Here is a 26,149-nt window from a genome sequence, read left to right as displayed (position 1 = left end):
GCGAATTACAGCAATCCAGTTTGCTTTCCAATGTAGTTTTGAGAAGTGTGCATTCTAGACTTCCCACTAATTCTGTAAAAGCAACAGAATACACTACCTGAAAAGCTATGCCAACATTTTTTCCATACTGGTATGCAATCTCATGAACTTTTGGATCAGGGCAGCCTAGTATGGAAACCTGAAAGGAAAAAGAAAAGGGACAGCTCTAATTATTCATCTGCAACTTGTTTGTTTTTAGGTGCAACATAATAAGCACAGTGAACATCTGGGAGAGGGGAAGAAGCCACATCTAGAGCATTCTTCCCCATCCCCAATTCCCTGTTTATGCGCACACACAAATATCTAGGCCCATTAGAAAACACAAAACCCAACTGCAGTATTAAATTCTGGATAGAGATTAACTTTATTATGGTTACAGAGTATACTGTAAGGAGAGGGAATGCAGCAGGAGGAGATGTTACACATGTAGGTTAATTGTCTAATGCAGTTCAGCAACACAGGGCCTGAACATAATTGTTAGGAAGATAGGGCTTAAGTAGGTAGATGGATCTTACAAGCCTCCCAGTAACAGAGACTATGGAGTTGGAAGAGTGGTGCCTAAACTAGGACAGGTGAGAGAGGGAAGATTATTTTCATGGGAGATGTTAACTGTCCAGAAATGAACTATCAATAGAGATGTGCTGATAAACTTGAAATTTCCACTGAATTATTGGGGCGGGGGAGGGGAGGAGGAGTTAGTGGCAAAGGGGGCTGGGATGGGAAAGGCACGTAATACTAGACCAAATCATCACTGGTTTTGAACAAACCATCAGGAACCTTGAGGTTCAAGAACTGATTGAACTGCAGCCATACTATGGTAATGTGGCTCTTTGTCCATGAGTAGCAGGCAGAAAAAAAAAAATCCCCTATGTAATCCTTGGGGAAAATACATTAGCATTTTACTTAAGTGCACACAAACGGATGAACTACTCTGGAATGTTCTCCAGCGAACACTTTAACCTCCCTGGTCACTCAATTTCAGACCTAAGAGTCGCAATTCTCCAACAAAAAAACTTCAAAAACAGACTCCAACGAGAAACTACAGAATTGGAATTAATTTGCAAACTGGACACCATTAACTTAGACTTGAACAGAGACTGGGAGTGGATGGGTCATTACACACAGTAAAAACTATTTCCCCATGCTAAATTTTTTCCCCCTACTGTTACTCTCACCTTCTTGTCAACTGTTTGAAATGGGCCATCCTGACTATCACCACAAAAGTTTTTTTTTCCCTCCTGCTGATAACAGCCCACCTTAATTGATCAGTCTCGTTACAGTTAGTATGGCAACACCCATTTTTTAATGTTCTCTTTGTGTATATATATATATATATATATATATATATCTTCCTACTGTATTTTCTACTGCGTGCATCCGATGAAGTGGGTTTTAGCCCACGAAAGCTTATGCTCAAATAAATTTGTTAGTCTCTAAAGTGCCACAAGTCCTCCTAGTTATACTAGTGCAACTCTCCATGGAATAACCATAGCAGCATAACTATACTAGTATAACTTGAAAAACTCTCCTATGCAGGCAAGCCCTATGTCACCAGAGTCACAACAGATCTGTTGCAAAGTCAATCTTATAGGAATTCCGATAGCTTCCCCACTAAACCTGGATTCAAAATTCTTACTCCTAAATTCAGTCTTCCAAGATAAAGAAGATAAGGAACCCTTCGTAATAGTTCTTACACTACAATGAGACAACTCAGTTTACTTAAAACTGTATTTCAGAAACATTGTATTTTTTTTAGAACTAGGAACAATTTCCCAGATGTTATAAGCAAGGCTAAGATGCCATCTTGCCACTCTGATTTCAAACAGTGTTCATGAACTAGCCCCTCAGAGCTGATGGCTATATATATAATCCCTTGTTATTTACTACTCATAAATTAATACTTCAAATTCCAGTTACTTTGTTGTATGGGAATCTCTTCCACAGAAAGTAGATCATCAAACGGAAATGACTTTAGTGAATTTTTTGGGAAATGAATGAGGGGATTTATCAGACATTCTGTAATAGAGTCTGATGCACCTGATACAGTAGTTCTATTCGCTCAAACCTGTTACTAGACTTTACAGTTTATTTTAATGTGCGTGCATAGCTTGAGGTGGTTCTGTATCATCAGTGACATTATATTCATTAATATGTCAAGAGGAGCGAACACAGTTTAGGCTCCAATTCTGCACTGAGTTATGTGCAGTGGACCCCCATGAGACACACCCAGTGGAAGTTTAAACTTAATTAAATTTGGAATCATTGGCTAGATAGAGACGTACAGATTCTTCCTTTCATTGTACTCCCTATGGCAAATCCTTATGGCCACACAGAGCTCTGTTGAGGTCAGTGGGGCTCTTTGTGGGTGCAGGGATATGCATGCACAGATCAGCTTGTAGGACAAGAGCCAAAGTCTGTAAAAACTGGAGTCCTGCTGATGAAGCAGGAATCTCTGATGCAATTTTTATACTTACTTCAATGAAGAAATATTTTTAAAAAAATCCCTATTTTGAAAGTATCTTATACAGAATGCAAATCTTTACCTGGCTTTGAAATCTAATTATAGCAGGAAAAATAGGCAAGAGAGGGAGAAGCTGCTAAGCTTATTTGGTATCTCAGGTTTCTCATGACAGCTGGGAATTCCATTTGTGCTTCATTGCTGTGAATTCCTGAACGCCTCCACTCCCATACTGTCTTTGAAAAATGCCTTTCAGTAACTCAGGCTACAGTGACTCTCAGGGCCATCTGCCACTATTTACTGAGGCCGGCATGTACTACTCCGGCCGTAGCGTAAGCACACATCTACCATGTAGTTAATACACACTGGAGATTGTGACAGCTTTAGGCCCTTGATAGACTGTTTATTTAGTTACCTCAGTGGCATTTTGGTTCTAATGTAACATTGCTTTGGAGATGCAGACAAACTACAGTTCAGTTACAGGAAAAGACCATCCGTATCCTGTTGAGGCACTATCCCAGGAACACACCAATCGTCCTTCCTCTAGATCAGGGGTCGGCAACCTTTCAGAAGTGGTGTGTCGAGTCTTCATTTATTCACTTTAATTTAAGGTTTCGTGTGCCAGTAATTAACATTTTTTAGAAGGTCTCTCTCTAGAAGTCTATATATTATATAACTAAACTATTGTCGTATGTAAAGTAAACAAGGTTTTCAAAATGTTTAAGAAGCTTCATTTAAAATTAAATTAAAATGCTGATCTTACGCCACCGGCCCGCTTAGGCCGGCAGCAGGCTGAGCGGGGCCTGTGGCCGGGACCCTGGCTGGCAAGGGGCCGGCAGCCAGGACCCCAGACCAGCAATGGGCTGAAAGGCTCAGCCTGCTGCCAATCTGGGGTTCTGTCTGCCAGCTCCTGCCAGCCAGGGTCCCGGCTGCCGGCCCCATTCAGCCCACTGCCGGTCTGGGATCCCGGCCCTGCCCACATAGAGTGGGTACCTACCTTCTCCCTGGTTCTAGCCCATTCTCTTCCTCTCTGCACTGAGCTGAGGGTGGGAGTGCACTGAGCACAGGGCTGGGGGTTGGGGTGCAGGGTCTGGCGAGGAGGTAGAATGAGGGAGGGGCTCAGGGTTGGGTGTGGAGTGCTTACCTGGGCAGCTCCCATTTGGTGCGGGGGGGGGGGGGGAAAGGGGGGTGAGAGAGAGAGAGAGAGAGAGAGAGAGAGAGTGTGTGTGAGTGAGTGTGTATATGTATATATATATATATATATATATATATATATGGTGGGGTGCAGAAGCTCCCGTTTGGTGCTCAGGGTGGGGGGTGCAAGAGTCAGGGCATGGGGGGGGGTTCACGAGTCAGGGCAGGGGGCGTGTGAGGAGGGTGCAGGAGTCAGGGCATGGGGTGTGGGGGGGCTGGGTATGTGTGGGAGTGCTGGAGTCAGGGCTGGCGGTGTGTGTGGGGGGTGCCGGGGTTAGGGCAGAGGGCTGGGGGGGTGTGGTGCTCCCAGCCCCCTGCCCAGAGCAGCTCACAGCAGGGGGCTGGAGGGGATATGCCCTGATTCCACCCCCCTTTCCCAAGGCCCCGTCCCCACCTCTTCTCCGCCTCCTCCCCGGTGCAGCGAGTGCACTGTGGCTCTGCTTCTCCCCCTCCCTCTCGAAGGCCATCAGCTGATCCGCGGCAGGGAGGGGGAGGAGGAGGGGCAGGAACCCAGCACGCTGGGGGAAGAAGTGGTGACCAAGTTTCTTCACCCTGCCCCCGTGTGTGAGGCGGCTGAGAATAGCGGGCCCAAGGCGGACAGGATTTTTAATGGCACGCTGCTGCCTGCCAGGGTTCTGGCCTGGGTTTGGCAGCAAGCTGAGCGGGGCCAGTGGCTGGGACTCAGCAGGCAGCAGCATGCCATTAAAAATCGGCTCGTGTGCCGTCTTTGGCATGTGTGCCATAGGTTGCTGACTCCTGCTCTAGATTCATTCTAACTAAAATCCCATTAGAATTAGTTTTTGCCATTTTTTTCAGCCAATATTTTACCTGATTTATATGAAACTGGAAACAATGAGTGTCTTTTCCTTCCCTTAACACAAGAACTGAATTGGCTCATGCTAGCAGGACTTATCCTAACTGATATTCTTAATCACCAATAATATAGCCTTAGTTTGGCCTTGAGAATGAAGTCATCTTCACTTAAACACTTGGACACTTAAAAGAACCCACTTCCAAGCTACAGATAATGATTCTGCTGACCATTCTTCTGGCTACGAAGAGCTGAACTCCTTCTGAACCCATCAGCTCTCCTTAAATAGCCCAAACTGTCCCATGAAAGTGTGCTCTAGGCACTTTCTGCCACTCATTCTATCAGTACCATTCTTCCCATCCTTGCTGACCTATGAAGAAAGAAACTGCAGGAAAGACTAAAAAATGTCATTGTCAGTGTGCAGAGCTATAGTTTTGCCCCCAAGGATAATCCCCTCCCCATACTTTTATTTATAAACATGATTTTGCTGCATCCGAAATGCTAAATTTCCAGTGGTGGAAGCCATAATTATGCACAGTAAAAATACAGGAAGGCAACAGTAAAACAAGCTCCCTTTCCTGTCAACTGTATCTCAGCTACACTTTAGATGGATGCCCCTGAATCCCTGGCTTTTGTGCAAACTCTCAGAGAGGCCAATAAGCAAACTGAAATGGTGGAATTTGTAACGAGCATCTATCTAATGGGAATGAAAGACCCTGTGAATTCTTTTTTTAGGTTGTCAAAATTGCTATCCAACAGCAACAGCTTTCAGTTACACTGAATATGTGATGAGTCAGAAGCTTGATGTGACTGTCTTTACTCAGGCAAAATTCTCACTGCCGATTTGAGCCTTAGAGAGGAAAGCTCTATCACACATTACTATTCATATGAACCATCCATGTCCTGATCTGTTTCTATAAAAAGAGTTGCCTAAGAAATACATCTGAATCCTTTTTGGCAGATAAAATTCTCTACTTCCAAAATATAAGATCCCACTGAAATTTAGATCCTTGGATACTATTGCATGAAGTTAGTAAAGCAGTTGATAGCATGACCATTTTGAAGGTAGGTGTGGATCTGGTATCAATGATTGGTGGTAGCCTTTTTTCAGGGACCCCAACTTTGTTGCAAGATTAGGTCTAAGTGAAAAATTAAGAGAAATAATGCTTTATCTTTGTTTTGTTGCCAGTGGATATTCCCAATCTGCTTCAGAAACACAAAAGAAACTATCATGAATTTAAGAAGCTTTGGAAATAGATTACTCTTAATTAGAAATGAAACCATTTCAAGATTTAGGTATTCCCAATGTTGTATGCAAATACGACTGGAGTGTTTTCTGTTTTCCTTGAACTGGTCAGATTTCCAGATTCCTCCGACAGATTTTTATGGAAAGTATACTGTACTGAGAGTGTTCCAATAAGGTATTACAATATTGGAAATAATGTCCTGTTTTATATAATCCACTTTATTTAGGCAATTTTCAACTGCTCTCTATTGCAGGAATGTACCACTGATTTCAGAATAAAACACTTAACAATACAAATTTGTTAGACTAATTGTTTTTGAACTGCCTCTTATTGCTAAGGTTGTGTTCCAACTACACTTCCCTTTCTGACAACATTATGGCTCTCTTTGGGAAGGGGATGGGGTGGTGGGGGAAGAAGAGAGAAAAGCATTTTTGTCACTTCCTGCATTTTCTAAATTGGTAATAAACATGGTTTTTTGAATAAGAGTTTCTTGTCTGTACAAGTCAATATTCATTTGTTGTGTAACGAAAGTAATAGAATTTGGTGGTAAATGTGGAGAGCAGGGTATAGCAGGGTCTGACTGACTGTCAGTTTGTTTGGGACTCAGTCCTTTAATTTATGCTTCTGTCATTTTACAATAATGGAACTAGACATGATTGTTTTAGTCACCCCTAACTCACGCAACTAAAAACACATTCAATTCATAAGACTTAATGAGGACCAGAAGAGAATGTATTTCCTATTTAGCGCAATGTTAAATAGGAAGAACACAAACTGTTTAAATTTTTTGCACTGTTCATGTAGGTCTCTGCATTATAGTTTACTATGCTACACTACAGCAGACAACAGACATGAAAGGAAACTTATATTCAACAAATTATAAGATGACCAGTTCTCGGACATGGATTTTAAAAATAGGCTCAAACTTCTAACATTTTAGAAATCAGCTCAGGAGTCTATAGTGGATCTTACTGTGAACTGAGTGAGGAAAGAGTAAAAAAGTCTGTCTCTGCATGTAAAACAGAAAGGAAAGAATGAAAACCAATAATGGAGGCTGCACAGCTGAATTGGGATAAAAATCTTAACCAAAGATCCATTAGGACTGTGGCAAAATACTAGTTGAAGAATCTAGTTTGGAGCATTTCCAAAGAAAACAACATGTAACTGGGAATTTAGCTGTGAAGCTTACAGTAAGGTATGTTAACTTGAGGAGAGACAGAACGTACATACTGCTTTACAACTGTTTGCGATAAGACTTGCAGTCTTCTTAAAGGTCTTCTCGAGGTAGTGAGTAAATCTCTCATTTTCATTTTCTTTGGAGCCCAACTGAAGGAATTCACCTATCAAGATGCAGGGACAAAGTCTTTATTTTTTAGGTTTATTGTTTAGACAAAGAAGTATAAAGATACAAATAGAAAAAAACCTTACCACGCACCAAATCTTCAATCACCTGACTTAATACCGATATAATAGTAGCGTTTCCAATTCTTGCTAAAGCAACAGAAGCTGCTGAAAGGATAAAATCCCCAGCTAAAACAGCCTGAAAAAAAAAAACCAAGAGAAGATTTTTGGTTTTGGTTTTGTTTTTTTTAAAAGGTCTCTTCACATAAAAAATACTAGGGACAATCTGACTCCCTGTACATTATCCAGGTCTAGTCATATTACATCATTTTCCGCACAAAGTGTACATGTCTGACTGAAAGCTGGAAAAAGGAAAAAAATAGTTACAGTATTTAAATTTGAACCATTTTGGAGTTCCCATTTTACAGTGATCTCTTTTTTGCTATATATAGGGTTTTTCCTACTTGCATTATCTGAGTGTGTTTTACCTGCAAGGTAAAGAAATAAGTTTTATTCACTATATACTGTATCGTATGGTTACTGTGCTACTGTTATTGTGTAATGTCAATTAGTTCTAAAGTGTCTTAAAAAACTTGGGAGTGTCACTGATCTCCGTCATCCCCCAGGACTTCCTGAATAATTTTTTTTCAAATGCTTTATGAAGCAGCTTAGTCATCTTACATATTTCACAAGAGAATGATAACAGCAAAACCTTTACTACCTTAAGCCATATATTTAACATTTTAAAGCCTGAAAATTCTAATGCTAGCATAAAAGCTCTTTTGGCTTATTATTTCAACAGGGGAAATCAATACATGAGGTGCTTAAAAGGAGGCATATTTTCAAAGCATTTCAACATGATTTTAGCTACTGTATGCAACTGTCATTAAAGTCAATAGGAATCACACAGTAAAAACATCTTCCCACTGTACTTTGAAAACGTAGGGTTAGAAAGTTTATCCATTTTACCCCCTGTATGTAGGGATTCATACCATATTCACAATTATGTGATCAGCTCAGATTGTACCCCTTTTTCTAAACAGCCCCAGCATCTACCATAGCCACACTCTACTGCCAAGGAGAGAGAGACTAAATATTAGCAACATGACAAATACAAATCTCCACTTTACCAGTGCTGTATACAATAACAGAGACTCACCTTTCTCTCCCCCCAGATTTGATTAACAGTCATTTTTCCTCTCCGAGAATTTGCATCATCAATGACATCATCATGAACTAGACTAGCAGTATGGATCATCTCTGCAATTATGGCCACAGAGCGTTGGCTTGCTTGCACCTCCCTAAAATTATAAAAACCCCACACACCTTTAAGTGTCAAGCAAGCATACTATGTGCACTGCAATATGCTCATGAAAAATCTCTATGGAAACTAAGAGAAACTATTATTTTTCAACAGTAGTGGTTCTCAAAACATTTTCATGTTCTGAACCTAACACTGACTGCCAACCTTCTCAACTCTGTATAAGCAGACAAGAGAAAAGTCAGATCATTTTAATAGAATGGGTGCAATTGGTTGGTTACATCTCCCCATTTTGTAGCAGTCTGTATATAGTCTTGTTTCTGCAACACTGCAGTTAATGGGAGTTATGCCATTAACTTCAATGAGAGCTGAATCAGGCTCTATACATCTCTGTATATAGGGCTTCAACATCTTATCGCATTGCTTGCAACCCTCACTGCTCCAATATCTGCAAGTCAGGATACAGTTTGGTTCTGTCTTCCTGTGTTTGTGCTACCGCCCTTCCCAATTTTGATGTTTCCCGCAAATTTGATTGTGGCTGAATTTACACCAAAGAAACACTTGGACAATGATACTTGAAGGAGCCACAGAATGCAGATAATTGTGAGTTCTGCTAGTCAAAAACATCTGAAAACTTTTAGTGTTCCTTGGGCTGGGCTACATTTAGGAAGAGTCATCACTATTTTAAAGTTGATATCCTTCCCTACTGTAACAGTAGCAGATGATTTCAAGATCATGTGAAAGTGTCCTGTAGACCATAGTTTGAAAAAACACTGCTCTAAGAAAATTACATTAAACGGTCCTGGTTTTCTTCTGTTTATGCTATTTAAAGAACAATTCCACCACCACCCTACTCAGGAGGTCTGATAAATTTAGTAAATTTAAATGGCAGGTTCAAGAAAAATAAAAAGGCTGCAAACATGATATATAGCTGAGTGTAGGTCTGGAACTGAAATTTAAGTAAATTTTGCTGATAATCCATGAGCCAGAATAGATACAAGCTTACTCTTCCATAGCAGTGCAGGGCCACCACAGCTAAGTAGAAAAAAACCTAAGACTCTGAATGAACAGAAGGAACAGATTTGTTCTACAATAAGTTGCATTTTTCAGTCCCTTTTTTGACCATATTTCATAAATTTCACTTTTCTCTTCCCATGCAGCACTAGCAAGGTTTGTGTAATACAATGGCATACTTTACATGCAAAACATTCAAGAATCAGTTGAGGTCAAAGTTTGCAGGAGGAAAAGACTTTTCAAAATTATTATTGGCAACTTTTAGACATTAACTTTCTTTCCCCATCCATACTTGTGGGTGAAACATACATACAGTAGAGCCTCACAGTTACGAACTGACCAATCAACCACACACCTCATCTGGAACCGGAAGTACACAATCAGGCATCAGCAGAGACAAAACAAAAACAAAAAAACCCCGCAACTACAGTACTATGTTAAAGGTTAACTACTAAAAAAAATAAAGGGAAAGCAGCATTTTTCTTCTGCATAGTAAAGTTTCAAAGCTGTGTTCAGTTGTAAACTTGACAGAATAACCATAACGTTTTGTTTAGAGTTATGAACAATCTCCATTCCCGAGGTGTTAATAACTCTAAGGTTCTACTGTAGGTCTAATTAAGAGCAAAATAACTGCATTAAAGGAATACTATTCACAGAATGTCCAGTTCAAGTGCAATCCTGATTTTTCCAAAGCATGGTCATGACCCCCAGGATTGTACTGTACTCTCTATTTTAGGTTCCGCCGCATTTCTCAAATGCGGCCACCATGGCTGCATGAGGCCACCACAGGCTTTTCTTGCGCCCACAGCCTCCTGGGTTGTGATTGGGGGAAGGGGGCAAAGTACCAGCACTTCCCTCTCCCTGTTGCTCCTGGATGCACTGCCTTGGTGTTGGTTGCTGGGGCCACCAGCAAGGGTTGGGTCCTGCCCACCTCTGGAGATACCTGGGCCACAGTGCAGGAGGACCAGGCAGCCGGTGAGTTCCCCACCTTCCCAGGGGCAGTGGGGCTCAGGCTTTGGGCTTGAGCCCTGGGGTCGAAGGCTCTGACAGAGGGGCTTCAGATGCCATCCCCAGGCTCCAGCTGCGTGGCGGCAGGCCCCAGGTTCTGGATGCAGTGCTTCAGGCTCCACCCCCCGCTGCCTCCCCCGATCCACCATTCAAGGCTTAATTTGTCCCCAGGCTTGCCAGAGCTGAGTAAGTCTGCTGTGAAAAGTGATACTTGAATGTTTGTTAATATCACTTTTCACAACAGACTCACTAGTTAGCAATAAATAAATTACAATGATTTGGACATGTATATATGCATATTTATTTGTTTTTCCTAAAGCTAATTACGTATTTTAGGAAAAAGCATGAGAGCAGCCACCAAAAAATTTGTCCTGAGAACCCCTGGTCTAGAGTGCAGTAATGAGGCACCAGACTACATGATGCCCAAGGACATCTGGATCCAAAGAGAACACACTCTGGAACATAGCAACAAGGATACCAATCAACTTTGCAGAAGACAGTTTTAAAGGGATGCCTCAACAGCTGGACTGCAGACCCTTTAAAGTCTGCCTTATCTTCACTGTGCTCCACACATGGGAGGTCTGAATTGCAGACTCTCCAAAGCTGGTTGACAACTCACTAACATCTGGAGACATGACAAGCAAGCTTACAAATCTGTATTCTAGATTTGAAAAAGACACAGAACACAGCCTCCAAGGACTGCTGAACTGACTTTCTTGATTCCTTTAAGATTGTGGGTGTCTTCAGAGACTGAGATAATTGGGATTGTATTGCATCATTCATTATATCAGAATATGACCATGAAAACTTATCAGCCAAAGCCACACATTGATTGGCCAATTAAGTCTTTTGGATGATGTCACACCAGCGATTTAACTCCATGGTTCACAGCTGCTTATTTATTTTTTAAAGAGGTGAGGGGAAGTAATAAGAGAACATATATGGGGTTAGCTGGGGTATAGAGGTCACAATGAGGGAGCAGGAAAAGCAACATTTTCAAATCATTCCCTTCCTCAGAAGCGCTAACCTGCTTTTCCGGCAAAAGTCTGAAACCTTAAAAACGAGCCAATCATACAAATTTCCAGCAGAACCAGAATAAATTAAAGAGAAAACATAAAAGATCTTGTAATCACTTCAACTCATTATAAAAGGAATTTAAGTCTCGTTGCACATGGTTTAAATACATTTAAATTTAATAATCAGCAATGAAACTGGAAGGTGACATCTTGCCAGTCTGCTGACATAGGTGCCAAGATATTACCCTATTTTTATGCAGAGCACCTCATAGCTTTTAGTGGGGAATTTTGCATGCAAAACAATGGCAGGATATGGTCTGTAGTTTGTGAAAAAAAGGAATCATTGTTCAGTATAAGAATAAAAGCTGGACACTTTCATGGTTGTTTTAAGATAGCTCTAATATGCATTAGAAACTTTGTTAGTTCAACACTTTAGTATAAATATTTTTCCATAAAATTATTTTTAGTAAATCATACAACTTACCTTAAAACAACTGTAAAAGTTTCCAGCCTCTTTCATGCATTCAACTGCTCATTGGAATTCCCTGTGTCATAAACTATGTCAGCAGACTGGACTTCCTGCTGGAAAGTAGCAGCAAAATGGCAGCGCTCATTGACAAACCAGAACGATTCAACGGTATGAAGATAGCACAATAGTGACAGACATTTCAAAAGCAAGTTTTGAAAGTTCTGTTTTAAAAGTACAGTTCTTCTCTGAAAAGTGACTTTAAAAATGGCATTCTAGGGTTTATATTTACGATGTCTCTGATTTCCGTATAAAATGTGCCAATTTTACAAGGAACTTAAAAAAAATTAGTATTTCTGAAAACTCAATCTGGGCATCAAGCAAGGTGCTTTCAATCTCACACATCAGTAACAGTAATAAAGGTTCTGCAGGCCAAGTTATTCCCTCTGTGATGCTACTGGAAACCCTGATAGGAGCATAGTAAATTTTGTTGATGATGCTCAAGAAATAATAGGAACTTGGTCATTCTCTCTTAGCAGCTTTCCACTCTGCCATGCTAACAGAAGGAAAAAATTTTTTAGTGATTCAGGTCAGCAGATAATGCTGGATACACACAGACTGACTGAGGATGACGGTGCCATTTTTACGAAGTTCTCAGAGTAGAACCACACCACCATTTTATATATTATTTAGTAAATATGTGCAACCTTAACTGCCTTTTTGTGTATGTGCATTATGATAGCTTATAATTACACGAACACATTTTTTTTTTTTAGCAGGCCCTCTGCTTTGTTTTGTGCACATACTGGACAGACAATAAGACAGGTTTGTATAGCGAACTGGTGTGGGGACTGCAGTACCCTTGACCTTTTCTACTAGTATGGTGTGCAGTAGACAGAGGCCTGCTGCAAGAGGCAGAATGATGTGGGTAAGGCAATGTTTCTGTATGGAACTCATTATTTACAACTTCACAGAGCTTTGTAACACTCTGCCAGGTAGGTAAGTACTGCTATTCTGATTTTAAGGATGGGGAAAACAGCAATGGGTGGGCTGACACCCAGTCCTTATGCGCTGACCACACCTCTCAGGATAAGCTTTCACTCCCTGCTGGGAATCTGTTGCTGGGGAGGAAGTGTGTACTTTCAGGAGTGTAAACCAGAAGTTGCAAGGGTGCAGGAGGGAGTTGGGAAGGCATGGATTAGGGAGCTGTCAAGGCAGCTACCTGATGCAAACAGCTGAACAATAAGCAATGTACATGATGACTGTGAGGAAGTGAAGATGCTGTCAAGTGGTCTTATACTATAACAATGAATGGAGTGTAAGAACCCATATAGATTGGACAGTGACAGAGGCATCAGCTTTGTTTCTCTTGCCCTTTGAGGGGGTCTATCTCCCTACTTTGTTTCTAAGTCTCTTGTGCTCACCCCATTTTTTCCCCCTTTGATATTTCTGTATCTCCTCCTCTTTTATTTCAGTCGCGCTCTGAAGCATGGCTACAGCAGAGGACATGCATATTTCTAGTTACAAGCTATAGCTGGTGTGTCTGGGAAACCAGTAGAGTGCAGAAGCAGAGGTCCAATCAGACAAAGTGATAATTCTCTTTAGTGATAATTCTGTGAGATTCTCCTATTGTGCATAACTCCAGGAGGATGTGTGAAAACACAGGATTCACACAATCCCAATTTAAACCCCTTACCAGGACTCCAGCTCTCACACATAGAGATAAATTTCAACAGTTAAAACAACAGACAAAAAGCTATTGCACAAGGGACCTAAACACTAAGGTTTGTATTTACGGCACTACGATCTTTAAAAGACAGGAAAAATCATACCATCGCTGAACAATTTGCATACTTCATCCACTGATCCTGTAATGAGGACACAAGGGATCCAAAATATTAACTGAGTGTGTAATTTTCCTTGCAGTGGCTTGGATAATGTGAACTTGCTGAAGGAAAAAAAAGAGGCTAATTTACTGAGAATAGTTTGGGGGCCTGTTTTTTTAATTGTAAGAAATATGACCATGCCATCAATCATGCAAGCTGTTCTGTGTGGGTGGATCCCTGCTTCTGCATGGAGCTCCAGTAGGATTCTGCCTGGGCACTGGGGTCCATCCATGCAGAACACATACCAGAATTAGGGCCTAAGATTGTGTAAACTGATGTTCTGCTATTTTAATGGATACAGCGTGATCATTTTCCTTTCTACTGCTATTTACACAGCAAACAAGATTTTAACAGTGGAAAATATGTTGGATGCAGAAGGTTGTACAAGAGTTAGGACTGGCAGTTGGAGAAGAAGAAAATGAAATGCAGTGTCAGTAACACAACCCCTGGAGGCAGAGAGGAGGGCTCAGCTGATGAAAAGCAGAGCAAACTGTCTGAAGAACAGTGCCAGGGAAGGGAAAGATGAAGAACAAAAACCAGTAAAAGGGACCACTGAGAAAGTGGCAAAAAGAGATGAAAAAAATCCACCTGAAAGTGGGAAGTTACTTTTCTGTAAAAATTCTGCTTTTCTGAAGAGATCATCTGACAGGAGTCACAATCCTATATCTTTGTTTCTTTGCACGAGACTAGCTGAACTCTTAGCTCTCAAGAGTTTTTGATCTTTGAGAGGGCAGCAGTAGCATGGTGAAGTATAATCAAGGTACCCTATTAATATTTGTGGGCTCTCTCCCCCTGCCAGATATAATGCTGCCCTCCAACTGTTCCAGTCAATTTCTTTGATTGCACAGAGGGGTGAAGCTCCTAGAAAGAAAAGTAAAGTAAAAATGATCATTAAGATAAGACAAAAAATGCTTCAAAAGGAAAGATAAGAACCATGAGAAAAACATCTCAAATAGATAAACTCCAAACACGAAAGGGAAGTGGATGGGTGTATGAGACTCACCCATGACAACATTTTCAGAGAAGCAAAATTATAGATTAATAATGTTCCCTTCTCTATAGGTACTATCTGTGCAGGATTCTCACTCTTGGATAGTAAAAAGAAATAACTTGCCAAAAGGAAATGAAAGCACAGCTGTAAAGAGCCGCAACAACAAAGCTAATGACTATGTGAACAGGAAATACATGTTTGTGTATACTTATCATATAGTATACAGTGACTCAGAAACCTCTCCCAAGTTCAGCATCAGATTAGGTATATGGCCTGCTAGAAAGACTTCAACACTGGAGAAAAGATCCAGGCAAAACTTGCAACTCATAAGCCAATATCACAAAATAGAACAAACTTTAATTTTTGGTTTGATCTCCCCTAGCCTGGAAACATGTATCAACATGAAAAACAGTACACTGCAGACTTGCATAAACGTACATATATACATTGTGTAAAGTCATCTAGATTTACCTAGAGAGAAAGGGGGATGCAGCAAGGAAGAAGAGAAGAAAGTGAAATCCTGGTATTTCATTCCTTTTCCCCTTCCAAAGCATTTCATTTTTCTCGCTACCCAACATTTCATTTCCAAAACATAGACACAAGGGAGGCAGTTACTCAGCCTGTCGGGACACAAACAGCTAGAATAGGGTAGGTGACAGACGCCTGAAATATCAGAAATGGTTCAGGAAGCACTGACACTGACTGCATGAAAATCAACAAGCAAAAGGTGCCAGGGACACCAGTCTCCATGCCAGAGCTTTTGCAATGAGAGAACAGGCATCTGCCTCAGCACAAAAAGCACTCCAGTATGCCGAGAATCATACTCCTGCTGATATGGGGGAAGGAAATGCCCGAAAACTGGTACAGAGAGTTTAATGTAGGCATCCTGTCTCACCACAGAGGAGCCTGTCCATGTCTAAAGGAGAACACCCCCCCAATCCCTCCATGTTTCTTCAGGACATTGAAGAACGGATGGCAAAGCCCACACCAGATCATCTGAGTTCATCTTCAGATTTATCAACTCAGTTTTAAAAAAAAATAAAAAAAAAAATCAGCACCCACTTTGATAAGAGATTTTTCAGTTGCTCTAGTCTGTGTCAGGAATAGAGCATTAAGAACATTGTATTGCCACCACCAACTGAAGCAAGGGAAAGATTGAAGTTAAACTTATTTTTAAATTAGTAAAAGTGGAGTGGTGACAATAAATCATAATGTTAAGATGAATATAATGTGTAACTGATTAGAATTATAAGGGTTTAATAATAAAAATAGTTTTGAGCAGTTGCAGCCAGGAATAACAAGGTGGTGATCACAGGGAATCATGTTTGCGTATGTATGTTTGTTTCTTTGTTATTTATATATATATAAAGTTGTCATAAGAACTTAACAACAGCATCTTGCCTGTGACTGGCCATCGTATACGGAATGTAAGCTATCTCCCCATTGTATAATATTGCAATGTTGGGTTCTTTAATGTGTTTGTACCAAGGAAGTTTACTTTGCCTTTTTGATATATGCCTTTTGAAAGAATGTATGATGTTTTAGATTTATTGTGTCAAAGTTTATTTTTGTTTTCAAAAGATTGCTGCCTGTCAGTCCTTTGAGCAGAAGGCTGTATCCATGTCCTCCCAAGGGTCAGAGTTAGTCTGTCCTGGGAGTTTTCCAAAGATCAGAGAAAAACCCTGGCAATTCCTCTAGGGCAGGGCACCTCCTTTCACTTACCAAAACCAGACAAACTGAGGATTCAGTTAATGATCTAGGCAGGCCATTGTGGGGGTACTTTAAGTCTGATTTTGGGGGTAACAATCTGGTGTCCCTGGGTAGGCCCATAGCACTATTTGAAGCCTTATGGGAGGTATAGTACCCCCTAGTGGATAGAAGGACGATTGACACCAGGAAGTGAAATTTTTTGTTTTTACTTATTTTAGTAATTTGTTTTTGTAAGCTAGTATTCTGAGCACTGAGGGTGAGCAGCCCCAAGAAAGGGGTTCTGTCCTAAAGAGACAAATACAAGTAAGTATTAGATATTGATGTGTTGAAAGCCATTGTGTTAAGTCAGAATGCTCAGATTATTGCCACCCAGAAAGAGGCCAGTAAGTGGCACAGTGGAAACAAAAACCGTTAGATGGGCAAGCTGCAGTGGAGGCTGTGATCACAAAGATAGAGGAAGAAAATAAGATTAGCCATGCGGTCTGTCAGTGCCAAAAATGTACTCCAGAAAGTGAGCTGCAACTAAGAGAAAGAGTGATAATGGCTATAAAGGGGCCAGAAGGGAAAAACTGGGATAATAAGTTCGCTAAATGGTGCAATAAAGAGGAAAAGATGGGTCTTTGGAGTAACGATTTCTCCAGTTATACTATGAAAGGGATAACCCCAAGAAGCTCCCTCAGAGACTTTGTGCCATGGAACAAATTAGGGTATTGGGCAAGTCCACAGGTACCCTAAATTAGGAGTACAATAGCAAGTTGGTTGGCTAAAATGTCTGATATCTGTGAAACAACAGGAACAGATGTCTCAACCATGGTTGCAAAAAAATTAAGTAACCCTTGTATGTTTAAGTTAGAATCCAAAAGGTTAAAAGATTCCTCAGACCATGTTCAGCAATTGCCCCAACAGCAACTGGAATTTTGTTTTAGGGAGAAGGCTCAGCTTGAGAAGTCCACACTACAAGAAAAAAAGGTTTAAGGGATGAGCTGCAGATTAAAAAGCTGCAAATCACTTGTGATAAGCAATGGCTTAAAATAAGGCGCAAGACTGCTGCTTAAGGAAAACTGTCACAAAGGCAGAAGTAAATGTGGTTCTGAACCCACAGAACCAACAGAGTCTGGCTAACCATGCATATTGCATATATTGCATATATTGGAAGTGACTTGCTTGCAGGAAGAGCTGCAAGCTATACAGGTAGTAAGCAGCACAGCTCAGGGAAGTGGTGTTGTGTTGAGCATTAAGAAAGTTGCGCTCAGAAAATTGGAGGAAAAGAACAGGGTTAGCCCAGTACAAGTTCAAAAAACTTTTCTGAGATAGAATCCTGAGTTGATTCAGGGAGGTACCATCATGTGTAATGTAACACAATCTGAAGGAACATTAATTTCACAATTTGGTTTAACAATGAAAACAGTAGTAATGTTTCATAACTTAGATGCTGCTTTAGTGTAGGACAAGTTGTAGGTAAAATACAGAAAGGATGCCCACCCCAAGGAAAAAAAACCTAAAGAGGTATCAGTGGTAACCTTTCCAATAATGGTCCATAGGAAAAAGGAGCCAACACTGAAAACAAAATAAAGGGGAAAAATCAAGGAAAGAGGGCAAAAGTAAAAATGTTGCCTCTCATGAAAGGAAGAAAGTTCCTGATGTGGCTAAAAATTGGTTTGGAGAGAAATGTTGCAGAATGAGCCTAGGGATCAGATCCATTGACTACCTACCAAAGAATTGGTTTGGAGATTAGCCAGCCATGAAATAAGTATACCTACAGCTCCCACACACTCCAAAGATCAAGTATAGGGAGGCCGAGCACCCCCATATCCCTGGTGTCAGCAAAAGACCATGCTGACTTAGTGACACATTTAATACAGGATATATGGGAAGACCTACAGTAAATGTGGTATTTAATAAGGGAGCATTTGGACAAAATATGCTAATAGACACAGATGCCACTTTTTCTTTAATTAGCACTAAGAAAAATAACTTGTTTGGATCCCCAGTAGCAATAAAAAGATTGCAAGAATTTAATGAGGCAGCAAGCATCATTTAGCCCCCAATCTGTTTTCGGTTGGAAACAAAATAGGGAATAGGACAATTTGGCCTAATGATCCTAGATGACAATGGTATAATGGGTATAGATATGTTGAGAAACCACCAAATAATAGTAGATTTAGTAAATAAAGTATTGTGTGAAATACCCCAAGGTAATACCTTAGAATCGCCAGTTACAACAGAAGGAGGGCAAGGATTGGGATCAAAAGGTTTTTTTAAATATTAATAGCTATCAGATGAACAGTAGCTTCACATGGGGTAACCTCATTCCACGCCATAACTGCTCAGGCAATCTCATGTCTTGCACAACAGTGGGTAGTTGGGACACCCCCAGATGAGTATCAACCTAGGGTGTTAACGGATCAATGAATGCAAGTTGTTGAAATCTATTGCCAAAACACAAACAGATAGCAATAGCACTTAAGGCAAACATCAACTAAATGGATAAGAAGATCGGACCAATCCTACATCCACAGGAATAGCGAGTGGGTGACATGGTCATGTACAGACATGTTAAAGAAAAGGATAATGTGCTTAGTCCAATATGGATGAGACCAGTAAGAATTGTAAACAAGGCCAGTCCTACAGTTTATCACCTAAATATTCTCCAAAGAAAAAAGTACTGAAGTGGTTCCATTCATCTCAATTAAAAATTCTATAAAATAAGTTGAAGCTATTATACTGTTAGTAATTTTAATAATTTTTATTTGATAGGGAGAGAAAGTAAAAGCATAGTAAGATACAGCAGGAGAAAGCATGGTACGAGTTCCTCCCAGAGCTTACAACACAAGATACAGAGGAGTTCGTCAATTCCTTAGCCACGGTTGAAGTGGAATACCCGTATCTGAGAGCAGAGCAACATCCCAATATAATAGCAACACTATCTGAGGATAACCAGGTGAGACCACTAATAAACATTAGTCTAGGAAAAAATTAGTGTAGGAAGGAAAAATTCAGCAGTTATGCTATTTGGATACACGATCAACATATTCAATATTAAATATTCTGGGAAGTTCCATAGAACTGATCCCATATGTCACACTTGAAATGAAGGCGATTAGAGGAATATATGCGATCGAGAGTGCCGTTCCGTTGAGTATCTCACTAACAGTAGACGTGGGAAATAGGAGGGTGCAAAATGTTCGATTCAGGCTAATGGAAATAGGGTTTAATGGATTAGGAATAGTAGGGATGGACATTTTGAAGCCAGTCCAATGTTCAGTAGACTTTGTAAATAGGATATTATGGGCAATGGATTAATTAGTTGATTTAAGAAATGTAAATAGTTAAGGTTACATTTAAAATGTTGTTCAATAAAATTGTTATAAATGATACTCACAAGGGAGAAAAGGTGTCTTTCGGGGGGAGGGGAAAAAAGGCAAGATGATTACTTTTTGGTATCAGTAGTTACTGGATTCTGCTATGGTGGTGTGAATTTGGAAGCTGTAAAGTGGACAGCGAAAATCCTGTGGAAAGAACTCAACCAAACTGCTGCCAACAGTAATGTTAGTTGTCTCTTTATCTTTCCAAACCAGATAGTAAAAATATAGAAAACTCGGTAGTCAAGTTCATAATGGGACCTGTAGGTGATGTAATGATGCAAAATTCACATAAGTGTTTTATCTCATTCGTCCCCTCCAATAGTTGGGGTATTATAAATCCCCATGATTTCCCCTCACCAGGAGTAACAAGGTGTGAGTGGATAGTTAAAGAAAGAACAGGCATAATATTGGGAAAAGCAGTTAAAACTGGACAATGGCAGCGTATCCTAGCAAATGGGTTTGGACTATTTTCACACTCTAGCAGCCTCTTGTAGACCCAAGCAGCCCGAACACCACGCCTGTTATAGCTGCAGCACCAAGAAGTATATTCAGGCAAAAGAAAGGAAGAACAGCATCACAATGGTATGCAAATGATCCATAGGAATGAATAAGGAAGGACGGCGTATAGTCCACCAGATTAAGGTGGTAAATATAAGGGGTGACCATACCTAATGGGGAACCTCACCCAACCTGTGGGATGAAGGAGAGAACATCCAAATTTCTGCAGTTTTAAGTGGACAAAAACGTCAATGGGTATGGACAAAAGAGGGGAAAACATGGGCACATGTAACTGACAATGTCAACAGGGCAGAACATGCCTATTACAAACAGTGGCCCTGGAAAAGATAAACCTATGTTATGGTTTAAAGGGGTCTGCATCAAGGATTAAGTAAATATACCCACATTTTGAGGGGGAATCCCCCATGTGTGTTTATGGCATGGTATGCAACTAGGTGGCTAAAAGAAGAAAGGGAAACCATACTATTAAGTTAGGCCCATAACAATACCAACTTGAACAATGCCTTATTTAATATTATTAATCCACAAGGAGGGTACAAGAGAACAACAATTCATTTCATGGCTCAGCAGGTGGTCATATCAAAGACTCACTTAAGCTTGTAAACACCATGGTTTAAACAGATAGATAGAATGAAACAATGGGTGTAAAAAGTCATTATAAGTCAAGTTTTGTTTTCCTATTGGTGTGAAGATAGTAGAAATATAACAAGGAAACATGGAAGTGGAGCATGAAGAATTGTTGGCCTTAAAAATTGAGTAACGTTTCACCATATTAGGAGTATCTAAACCTGAGCAAGTTAAAATTGGTCCTTGCATAATAAAAATGGATGTTAGAAGGCAATTAACACTAGATCCCACCTACTCAAAGAAAACAGTGGTAGACTTTCCTCATATGAATATCTCATCCACACAACTAGGGTGCGTCAAATACATAGTATCGCTCTTTACAGCAGGGGTGGGCAAACTTTTTGGCCTGAGGGCCACATTGGGGAATAGAAATTGTATGGAGGACCCCGAATTTTCATAAAATTGGGGTGGGGGTGAGGGCTCTGGTTGGGGGTGCAGGCTCTGGAGTGGGGCTGGGGATGAGGAGTTTGTGGTGTAGGAGGGTGCTCTGGGCTGGGACCAAGGGGTTTGGAGGGGGATCAGGGCTGGGGCAGGGATGCGGGAAAGGGGTGCAGGTTCCAGCTGGGGGTGTGAGCTCTGTGGTGGGGCTGAGGATGAGAGGTTTGGGGCGCAGGAGGAAGGGATTTGGAGAGCAGGAGGGGGATCAGGGCTGGGGCAGGAGTGTGGGGAGAGGCTCGGGGTGCCAGCTCCAAGCGGTGCCTTCCTCAAGCAGTGGCATGTCCCTGCTCTGGGTCCTAGGTGTGGAGCAGCCTGCGACCCTCAGAGCGGGGCCATGCCGTGGCTTCTTAGAGCCATGCGGTGTGGCCCCCGACCCAGCACCCCGGCCGGAGCAGGGATGAGCCGCGTGGTGTGACCCCCGACCCGGTGCCCCGGCCAGAGCTTGCGGGCCAGCTTAAAATGACTCGCAGGCTGGTTGTGGCCCATGGGCCGTAGTTTGCCCACCCTTGCTTTATAGGATGGAAGAGATGGTAAAACTTTGTTTTTTACCAAGAATCCCTACTAAGAAAGTGAAAAGAGATCTGCTAGACATGGCTTGAGGAGGAGCAGGAACAGGTGTCGGAGTACTAAATAGTATAGACGCAGAAGTGCTGGCTAACAAATTAAATGCAGTGGGACAGCACTTAGGAGCTCTATCTAAACCCCTGAAAACATCTCTAAATGAGATAAGTAGTAGTCACCAGAGAATAGCTAGTTTACTCCCTAGATGGGAAAAGCTACAAGAAGCAGATCACTTAGCAGTATTACAAACAGTGGAAGTATTACAGAGCAATGTGTCTATGGCACTAGCTTATACACAAGCACAAACATGGACTAATAATATGGTAAAAGACATTATAAGGGATGGAATGATTTGGGTGCTACTGACATCCTGGCCAAAGGGTGGCTGAAGGACTGGCTAAAACAAAACAAATGATGTGTTGTGATCAGCCCTCTCTCTGTGATCGATCAAGATGATCAAAGAATGAGTGGGATCCTGCCTTCAGAAATAAGAAGTGTAATGTGGAAGCATGCCACTGTTTCTGAGCAAAAGTTGTACCCTTGGTGAAAAATTGTAAATTTTACATATGATGTACAATTAAAACAAATTACCATCCACATAGTAATAATGTCTGATGCTCAAACAGAATGGATATCCCCTATTGTGGCATTGGGACTAAATCTTAACAAGAGCATAATGCAGCCAATGGAACAAAAATTATGGGTTATAAAGCAAATCTCTGTATGGACAACTGTGGAACCTGAAGTTTGTATGGAAAAATGTGGTATTGGATACATTTGTAATCACGATGCTGTGCAACCATACAATATGTTTAAATTCAGAAAAGGGAAAGTGTGACTATGAACTAGATCCTTTTCCATTTCATGGATCTGTAGTTGTGTATATAGGGAACAAATGTGTATGTATTAGAAGATGGTGTGAATGGTCTGAAGTTAATCATTTGTTTAATATAACATGTGATTCTCATGAAAACTAATTTCTATATAATATAAATTAATACTATTGGAGTGGCGATAGTAAATCATAATGTTAAGATGTATATAAATGTGTAATGGTTCATAAGGATTTAATAATTAATAAAGATAATTTTCAGCAGTTACAGCCAGGAATAACAAGGTGGTGATCACAGGGAATCACAGCCAGAAAAACTAAAATGATGGTCTTGAAGTGATTTCGCAAATAGCAAACAGGCAGGCTGAGGGGAGATAAAAATCACCCCAAAAACCTGAAGGGCGTGGTCAGTTGAGCATGGCATCAGTTTTCAGTAAGGTCCAGCTTTGATTGACACATAGGGTTGTCAGGCGTCCAGTTTCTGATTAGAATGAATGGTCGAAAAGGGACCCTGGTGGCTCATGTCAGCACAGCAGACCGGGCCATTAAAAGTCCAGTCGGCCGCAGTGGCCAGCTCCATGCAGCTCCCAGAAGCAGCTATTATGTCCCTTTGGCTCCTAGACGCAGGGGCAGCCAGGGGGGCTCTGTGCGCTGCCCCCACCTCAAGTGCCAGCTCCATTTGGCCAGGAACCGCAGCCAATGGGAGCTGCGGGAGCAGCACCAGTGGATGAGAGCAGCGCGCAGAGCTGCCTGGGTGCACTCTGCCTAGGAGCCAGAGGGACATGCTGCATGCTTCTTGAGAGCAGCCTGAAGTAAGCGCAACCTGGAGCCAACAGCCCAACCCTAAGCCCCCTCCCGCACCCAAACTCTCTCCCAGATCCTGCATCCCCTCCCACACCCCACCCTCTTGCCCCATCCTGAGCCTCCTCATGCACTCTGAACCCCTCAACCCCAGCCCAGAGCACCCCACACCTTCATCCCCAGCCCCACCCTAGAGCCCGCAGCCCTAGATGGAGCCCTCACCCCCCCAACCCCCTGCCCCCTCCCACACACTGAATCCCTAATTTCTGGCCCCACCCCAGGCCTGCACCCCTCCACCACAGCCTGTACCCCATCCCACACCCCATCTCCCCTCCCACACCCAAACCCCCTGCCCCCTCCCACACTCCAAACCCCAAATTCCTGGCCCCACTTAAGAGCCTGCACCCCCAACTCTCATCCCCTCCCGCACCCCAACCCTCTGCCCCAGCCTGGTGAAAATGAGCAAGTAAGCAAGGGTGGGGGAAAGTGGGCAGTGGAGGGAAGGGGAGGGATGGAGTGAGTGGGGGTGGGGCCTTGGAGAAGAGGCACAGCAAGGGTGTTTGGTTTTCTGCAATCAGAAAATTGGCAACCCTATTGACAGACGAGTTTAGCAGCTGTGATTGGTTCATAAGAACAGACCAATCTGGGAAGGCATAAGGATGATTGGTGGATGGGTATGCTAATGATGATGATTTAAAAACCAATTAGAACAGGCTAAAAACTATATATAAGGCAGGGAGCTGAAAGGCTTCATTCAGTGTGAGTGGGAGGCACTGGAGCAAGTGAACATTAGGAGAATCATCAAAAGCTGAAAGGTAAGAGCTGAAATCACTGAAGAAAGAACCACCAAGGCAAAGCAGTTGGAGCAGTGGCAAACAGAGCAGAGGCACAGAAGACTGTGGAGAAGTAGGACGACACTCACATAAAGAATAAGAATGTATGAATGTGTATGCCTGAGATAATAAAGCCAGATGTTTGTGTACATATGTTTGTTATTTTAAGTTGTAATAAGAACTCCCTGTCAGCATCCTGCATGTGACTGGCCATCGCATGCAGAATATAACCACTTAAAGCTATTTCCCATTGTATAATATTGTGGTGTTGGGTACTTTAATGTGTATATGTGCCAAGGAAACTTATTTTGCCTTTTTGATGTATGTCTTTTGAAATAATTTAATGTTTTAGATTTCTTGTATGAAGACAGTGTGTCATATAAAAGTTTATTTTTGTTTGCAAAGATTGCTGCCTGAGTGTCAATTCTTTGAGCAGAAGGCTGTCTCTGTGTCCTCCCAGGGGTCAACACAGTTAATCTGTTCTGGGAGTTTTCCAAAGGTCAGAGGGAAACCCCTGATAAAACCCTGGCGATTCCTCCATAGTAGGACACCCCCTTTCAACTACCAAAAACAGACAAATTGAGGATTAAGTTACTGATATAGGCAGGCCATTTTGGGGGTGCCTTAAGTCTGATTTTGGGGGTAACAACTTCTTCTAGCTGTGACACACCAGTAAGTCTTGTTTCACTGAGTACTGACATGTGAGGGATAGCGGGCTTCACACCTGGACCCACAGCTCCCCAGGCAGCGCTCAGACTGTGGCATCACCCAGTAGCTCATCGGAACCAGTGGAAAAGGGAGCTTGCAAAGCTATAGCTCTCAAAAGGTACCATCCATGAAGCTCCTGATTGGGAGAGAGGTGCAGCCTCATCAACTGGCTGGGATGCACTACTTAAGCCAGAAAGAGGCACAGAAAGGTTTTTAAGCCACTAGGAGAATCCTTGGCTGGCTATTACTACAGACCCTGCCTACTTGCCCGATTCCTGAACCGTGCTTTCCTGTCTCTTCCTGCTATCCTTACCGCAGGCACCTGTCTGTTCCTGGTTACCTCCCTTACTCCAGATCCTTTCACCTGCACCCTATCCCTGATGCTGACTCTGGCTTTGACTCCTAACTCTACCTCCCGCTCTAACCTCTGGCTTGGCACCTGACTGATTCCATTACACCTGACGACCCATGCACAGTCCCTACAAGCAATAGCTATATTGTACTGCATCAATATTTTGAGTATAGAGCTCCAATGCTCAGATCCACCACCTCTGTTGAGAAGTTTGTGAACATTCCAAGTTACAAACTTTATTTGGGTCCACAGAAAACCTGGATGAACAGTCAGGTGCAGCACTCTGATAAGTTCGGGTGCAGTACGTGCTTTTTAGGGATTTTTTCCCCCATTCCTTTCCCAATTTGAGGACAGCAGCACTGTCCCTAGACAAGACTGCTGTGACACCTAGGAAGGATACAAACATGGCATCTACACCAGTCTACAACCAATGACCATCACTCCCAGGCCACCTGTGTGCAGGATTCTAAGGACATCCAGCAGCATCCTCTCCCTGTCGGCACGCCCCTATCACACAGTACTTGGATTATGAGGTCGCAGAGTCAGTGTTGCATTGCTGAATCACCTGCACTGTGATTGGATTATAGTGGGAAAGGTGTGCGCAGTTCCATTCCCACTATCTTGTCCATGCAAGCCATGTGCCGTACAGAAATTGCGACAAGCAGCATAAA

The 26,149-nt window shown here is 41.9% G+C and overlaps 1 protein-coding gene across 13 annotated transcripts in view; it reads right to left on the bottom strand.

Annotated features, from left to right (window-relative positions):
• Positions 1 to 26,149, bottom strand: part of PDSS1 (decaprenyl diphosphate synthase subunit 1) — a 44,071-nt gene that overhangs the window by 8,567 nt on the left and 9,355 nt on the right. For 5 of the 13 annotated variants that reach the window (XM_073334302.2, XM_073334311.2, XM_073334304.2 and 2 more), the window contains 4 exons: positions 8,250 to 8,391; positions 7,178 to 7,289; positions 6,980 to 7,089; positions 98 to 178 (listed from right to left, as the gene is read on the bottom strand). In XM_073334302.2, coding sequence (XP_073190403.1) covers positions 98 to 178; positions 6,980 to 7,089; positions 7,178 to 7,289; positions 8,250 to 8,391 — 445 coding nt within the window. Of the gene's footprint in view, positions 1 to 97; positions 179 to 6,938; positions 7,090 to 7,177; positions 7,290 to 8,249; positions 8,392 to 11,873; positions 11,972 to 14,505; positions 14,603 to 26,149 lie in introns of those variants that run through there. The other 8 variants (XM_073334308.2, XM_073334309.2, XM_073334307.2 and 5 more) reach the window with 8 other exon arrangements.

This window comes from Lepidochelys kempii, chromosome 2 (assembly GCF_965140285.1).
Source record: "Lepidochelys kempii isolate rLepKem1 chromosome 2, rLepKem1.hap1, whole genome shotgun sequence".
NCBI lineage: Eukaryota > Metazoa > Chordata > Testudines > Cheloniidae > Lepidochelys > Lepidochelys kempii.
This window is presented reverse-complemented; position numbering and strand designations above follow the sequence as displayed.